The following is a 6,721-nucleotide window of genomic DNA, read 5'->3' on the forward strand; positions in this document are numbered from 1 at the left end:
CACCAGGCCATCCTCCAAAAGTCTTCGCCTCACTGTGCGTGCAGATGCACTCACACCTGCCTGCTGCCATTCCTGAGCAAGATCTGTACTGGTGGTGCCCCGATCCCGCAGCTGAATCAACTTTAGGAGACGGTCCTGGCGCTTGCTGGACTTTCTTGGGCGCCCTGAATCCTTCTTCACAACAATTGAACAGCTCTCCTTGAAGTTCTCGATGATCCGATAAATGGTTGATTTAGGTGAAATCTTACTGGCAGCAATATCCTTGCCTGTGAAGCCCTTTTTGTGCAAAACAATGATGACGGCACATGTTTCCTTGCAGGTAACCATGGTTGACTGAGGAAGAACAATGATTCCAAGCACCACCCTCCTTTTAAAGCTTCCAGTCTGTTATTTGAACTCAATCAGCATGACAGAGTGATCGTCAGCCTTGTTCTCGTCAACACTCACACCTGTGTTAACGCGAGATTCACTGACATGTCAGCTGGTCCTTTTGTGGCAGGGCTGAAATGCAGTGTAAATGTTTTTTGGGGGATTCAGTTCATTTGCATGGCAAAGAGGGACTTTGCAATTCATCTGACTCTTCATAAGATTCTGGAGTATATGCAAATTGCCATCATACAAACTGAGGCAGCAGACTTTGTGAAAATTAATATTTGTGTCATTCTCAAAACCTTTGGCCACGACTGTACGTGTGTGTAGAGTGCGTGTGTGCGCGTATGTCTCTTCACAGTCCCCGCTGTTCCATAAGATGGTAGGGCCTGTGACAGGGTGATACAATAGACAGCCAAGTGGGAATTTGCATTTTGTTATAAGGACAACGCTTTTTGATAATGCACTTCACAACCAAAATGACTACTATACTGAACAAAAATATAAACGCAACATGTAAAGTGTTGGTCCCATGTTTCATGAACTGAAATAAAAGATCCCAGAAATGTTCCATACGCATCAAAGATTATTTCTCTCAAATGTTTTCACAAATTTGTTTACATCAATGATAGTGAGCATTTCTCCTTTGCCAAAATAATCTATCCACCTGACTAATTGAACAGCATGATCATTACACAGGTGCACCTTGTGCCGGGGACAATAAAAGGCCTCTCTAAAATGTGAAGTTGTCACAACACAATGCCACATATGTCCCAAGTTTTGAGGGAGTGTTTAGTTAGCATGCTGACTGCAGGAATGTCCACCAGAGAATTTGGAAGTATGTCCAACCAGCCTCACAACCGCAGACCACGTGTAACCACGCCAGCACAGGACCTCCACATCCGGCTTCTTCACCTGTGGGATCGTCTGAGACCAGCCACCCGGACAGCTGATGAAACTGTGGAGTATTTCTGGTCAGAAATAAAGCTCCTTTGTGGGGGAAAAATTATTCTGATTTGGGAGCCAGGCCCAGCCAATGGGTGGGCCTATGCCCTCCCAGGCTCACCCATGGCTGCACCCCTGACCAGTCATGTGAAATCCATAGATTAGAGCCTAATGAATTAATTTCAATTGACTGATTTCCTTAAATGAACTGCAACTCAGTAAAATCATTGAAATTGTTGTATTTATATCTGCTTGGTTGTGTAATTAACCACCTACTAGTTTATCAAACCAGGTACTTTTTTTAATACAACTTTTCACATATTTCGTTTTGCCCTAGACAATACAGAATACACGTGTATGAGTTTTGAACTGATTTGCAAATCCGACTTGCTAGCATTATCAAATGATAACGTTACATAACCATCAGTTTCTAGACAATACACAATAAACGTGTATTAGCTAGGACCTAACTACGTTGTAATGAGGTGACAAGTTATCTTGCTTGCTACACTGACGTTAGCTAGCCTGCCTCACTTTATCAAAAGATAACGTTATTGCTGGTTATGTAGGTAGCTAACGTCGTTAGCTAAGTTATACCAGAGGTCATTATTTTCCAGTATCTGGTTATACTCACCACCACCGGTCGTTGCACACCAAGCTTGCGTTACTGGTGCAGACTGGTGCAGATTTGTTGACATAATTGTAATCCAAACCCAACCTCAATAGCCCTTATGCACATTCCATGATCGAACGTTCTAAACACACTTCCTATCGGTGTGGCAATTTCTGGTCAGTCTAGTTGTTATCGACAATATAACGTTACAACCACTCTTGCAGTTTTTTACTAGGTGTCTTCAGGACTTGCCTCAAATTAATATTGATGTACTGTTAAATCAGCCCCCAAGACTCCAGCTAGCAAGAATGAAAAGGGGTTCAAGATGTATATAGGAAGCTACATAGACAACTATGAAGGTGAGTACCAAGTCAGATATACAGATACAGATATAAAGTTAGCTAGCTACAATCATTAGCTAGCTAATTTAACTATAGCTAGCTAGTTACTTCGTAAAATGATGTAACATTGACAGAATCTACCTGAGAATGTGTGTATTTACGTTAGCTTGGTTAAATTATGATTGCTAGCTATATTTGCTAGCTAAAAATAATTGTTATTCATGTCTTCTACACAGTATCTAACAAAGACACATTGACAGGGGAGATCACCGCGAGGGCTGCCTGCCACAGGTCTATGAGGAAGAGTGAAAAGCCGCACAGCATGAGAGTGGGGAAAGGTTATAGATAGCTACTCGGGACCTTGTTAAACATCTCCTGTGGGACACTGTCATCATGGTCAAAATGTGTTGGAGACAGTGTCAAGGTTTAATCTTATCAATAGATATATATTAATGATGGGTTCCAATCCCAATTTAGAATTGCCCACTTAACAGGTTATTTGGTAAAGATCTGTTGATGCAGTGTTTGGTAATTGTGTTACGGAGACACAATCTAATCCTGTGTAGTTAAATGAGCCCCTAGTTAAGAAGACTAGACACTACTATGTTTATTGTTATTTATGGGCCGCATCATTCTTGTTTCTCACTTCAGTCTTTCATCACACTTATCTTCACAGATGGTGTTAAAGCACTCCGTACCAGTGATCGTGGTCCAAAGCCACTGCTCCTGTGTTGCAGGAAGTGCTCTGTGCAATCACCTGGTGGCCCTTCTTTACCAGACAGCGCACTACTCTCAACTAAACATTCCTGCTGCACCACCAATTCACAGCTGCACAGACACAGAACAGTTTTGGCACAAGCTAAGAACACTTGTGAGTTTATCAATATCCATAAAGAAATGCACCTTAAAAGTATTCAGCCTATGTAACAGTAAATCCTGTTAATTAGGGTGTGAAGCCAGGTCCGGTTGATGGGATGGAGTTCCATAAACCTACTAACTCGTGTGCTGATGGAATAAGGTAAGTTGGAGGTTCCTAGAATGAAAACATTTTCTTGTGATTGTTTTTGTATCCAGATGATAAGCCTAAACAGTCTTTACGATGTTGTCACGTTCGTTGTTAGAAATGGACCAAGGCGCAGCGTGAGTAGCGTTCCACATCTTTATTATATAAAGTGAAATTAAGCAAAATACAAAACAAACAATAAATGAATAAATGAACTGTGACTACAGAGATGCTACGTGCAATAGCTCAAAACAAACAAACAATATCCCATAACCCACAGGTGGAAAAAAAATTCTACTTAAGTATGATCCCCAATTAGAGACAACGATAACCAGCTGCCTCTAATTGGGAATCATACAAATCACCAACATAGAAAAATGAACCTAGAACCCCACATAGAAAATATAAACTAGAACAACCCCCCAGTCACGCCCTGACCTACTCTACCATAGAAATAAAAGCTTTCTATGGTCAGGACGTGACAGATGTAATGACAAATATTTGGGACAAAGACTGGGGGGGAAATATACTGCTCAAAAAAATAAAGGGAACACTTAAACAACACAATGGGACCACAGACCACTTCTCAGTTCCTATGCTTCCTGGCTGATGTTTTGGTCACTTTTGAATGCTGGCGGTGCTTTCACTCTAGTGGTAGCATGAGACGGAGTCTACAACCCACACAAGTGGCTCAGGTAGTGCAGCTCATCCAGGATGGCACATCAATGCGAGCTGTGGTAAGAAGGTTTGCTGTCTCTGTCAGCGTAGTGTCCAGAGCATGGAGGTGCTACCAGGAGACAGGCCAGTACATCAGGAGATGTGGAGGAGGCTGTAGGAGGGCAACAACCCAGCAGCAGGACCGCTACCTCCGCCATTGTGCAAGGAGGAGCAGGAGAAGCACTGCCAGAGCCCTGCAAAATGACCTCCAGCAGGCCACAAATGTGCATGTGTCTGCTCAAACGGTCAGAAACAGACTCCATGAGGGTGGTATGAGGGCCCAACGTCCACAGGTGGGGGTTGTGCTTACAGCCCAACACCGTGCAGGACGTTTGGCATTTGCCAGAGAACACCAAGATTGGCAAATTCGCCACTGGCGCCCTGTGCTCTTCACAGATGAAAGCAGGTTCACGCTGAGCACGTGACAGAGTCTGGAGACGCTGTGGAGAACGTTCTGCTGCCTGCAACATCCTCCAGCATGACCGGTTTGGCAGTGGGTCAGTCATGGTGTGGGGTGGCATTTCTTTGGGGGGCCGCACAGCCCTCCATGTGCTCGCCAGAGGTAGCCTGACTGCCATTAGGTACCGAGATGAGATCCTCAGACCCCTTGTGAGACCATATGCTGGTGCGGTTGGCCCTGGGTTCCTCCTAATGCAAGACAATGCTAGACCTCATGTGGCTGGAGTGTGTCAGCAGTTCCTGCAAGAGGAAGGCATTGATGCTATGGACTGGCCCGCCCGTTCCCCAGACCTGAATCCAATTGAGCACATCTGGGACATCATGTCTCGCTCCATCCACCAACGCCACGTTGCACCACAGACTGTCCAGGAGTTGGCGGATGCTTTAGTCCAGGTCTGGGAGGAGATCCCTCAGGAGACCATCCGCCACCTCATCAGGAGCATGCCCAGGCGTTGTAGGGAGGTCATACAGGCACATGGAGGCCACACACACTACTGAGCCTCATTTTGACTTGTTTTAAGGACATTACATCAAAGTTGGATCAGCCTGTAGTGTGGTTTTCCACTTTAATTTTGAGTGTGACTCCAAATCCAGACCTCCATGGGTTGATAAATTGGATTTCCATTGATTATTTTTGTGTGATTTTGTTGTCGGCACATTGAACTATGTAAAGAAAAAAGTATTTATAAGATTATTTCTTTCATTCAGATCTAGGATGTGTTGTTTAAGTGTTCCCTTTATTTTTTGGAGCAGTTTATAATCTATAAATCTGTATATTTTAAATCATTTTATTTGAACTTTCGGGCTTGTGCTGTTTCTGGAAAAGTTACATGAGTCTTTGTCATAGTAATCTCTCCAACCTGATGTTAAGGTTTTAAAATGTTTTGCAGAAGTTCTCTCTACAAAGCACTCAATGGATACATGCCTGACATGGACCTTCTCCGCATCTCAGAAACGTATGCCAACTTTTATCCACTTACTGCCCCTCTTGTAACAACAATGGAAACCTACGAGATGTCACACAAATTCAAGGTTGCTACAAGGGAGCAGAGCAGCAGCCCAGAATGGCATAAGCTTAGGAAAATGAGAATAACATCCTCTCGTTTCCGAGAGGTTTGCCATGTCCGGGGAGAGACCTCAGCTGACTACCTAGCTGAGCAGATGTTCAAGGGATCTGGTATGCAGACCATGGAGATGAAGAGGGGGCTAGCCATGGAGCCATTGGCTGTACAGGAGTACTGCGCACTGAAGAATGTTAACTTCTTTCCGTGTGGCTTCGTAGTGCACCCAGATGCTCCGTGGTTAGGATCCTCTCCAGATGGAATCATATTTGATCCCAGTGTGAGACCACACTTTGGACTCTTAGAGGTCAAGTGCCCAAATGTACCAAGTTATGTTGACTGCCCTTACCTGAAGATACAGAATGGAGAGCTGAAGTTGAAGAGATCTCCTGCTTACTACTGGCAGGTGCAAGGTCAAATTCTTCTCACAGGTTGTAGCTGGTGTGACTGTCATCTGTGCACAGGAGGACATCCTAGTTGAAAGGATATAGAAAGATCTACAGGTTTCAAAAACTATGAGAGAAGGTTGACCACTTTTATTTTTACCACTACTTACATCAGTGTCTCTCGCACCTGAATGGATCCCCTGCATGGGTGCCAAGTTTAGGGGTTTTATGAAAAATAAGTATTGATGTTCTTGTGAAGAAATCTACAGTAGAATAGATTTGTTTGAAAAAAATGCATTTCAGCAAATGTTCAACAGTTCAGTTAATCAATTACACATCTCTAACATTGTATTCAATCTTGCATTCTGGCTATTCTGTGTTTACTTGATTTCTTTCCCCCACCCCTGTTACTCATTGCCTAATTAAAGCCAATACAAGCTCCACACAAACTGATATTCACTACAACACAAATGATTGATACGTCGTAGATAAACTAATTATTATTTTGCTGCTAGCAAATAAACATGTACATTTACACTGGCTTGGCCCATGCTCTGGACCGGATCAGAGACGGCACAGTCCATAGGCAGCGCACCTTGTTCTTCATCCCCCTCAGTCGGAGCAGGTTTCAGTCATCTTCCCCAAACACCAGGTCTCTTTTGAATGTGCCAGTTCCACGCGAAGACAGTAGGAACAATACCTCTTTTTAGGTATTGTCGCCCCCCCCAATTTTTCCCTCAACAAAGTCACTTTTGACGAAATGTGTACTACACACATTTGTGTGTTTGGTGACAGTTGTCACGACGTACTGCCACCAACCACCTTTT

The 6,721-nt window shown here is 43.7% G+C and overlaps 1 protein-coding gene across 2 annotated transcripts; it reads left to right on the forward strand.

The window, feature by feature from the left end:
• Positions 1-1,991: 1,991 nt before the first annotated feature.
• On the forward strand, positions 1,992-6,250 carry LOC106565025 (uncharacterized). 2 transcript variants are annotated; one of them, XM_014131595.2, is made up of 4 exons: positions 1,992-2,286; positions 2,505-3,139; positions 3,216-3,286; positions 5,338-6,250. In XM_014131595.2, exons 2-4 carry the CDS (start codon positions 2,888-2,890, stop codon positions 5,987-5,989), a joined length of 975 nt encoding a protein of 324 aa, XP_013987070.2. In that variant the 5' UTR covers positions 1,992-2,286; positions 2,505-2,887; the 3' UTR covers positions 5,990-6,250. The 2 variants fall into 2 exon arrangements, with proteins under 2 accessions (XP_013987070.2, XP_045547322.1); XM_045691366.1 differs by having other exon boundaries at positions 2,505-3,286.
• Positions 6,251-6,721: the final 471 nt, after the last annotated feature.

The sequence above is a fragment of the Salmo salar genome, chromosome ssa12 (genome assembly GCF_905237065.1).
Source record: "Salmo salar chromosome ssa12, Ssal_v3.1, whole genome shotgun sequence".
NCBI classification, from domain to species: Eukaryota; Metazoa; Chordata; class Actinopteri; order Salmoniformes; family Salmonidae; genus Salmo; species Salmo salar.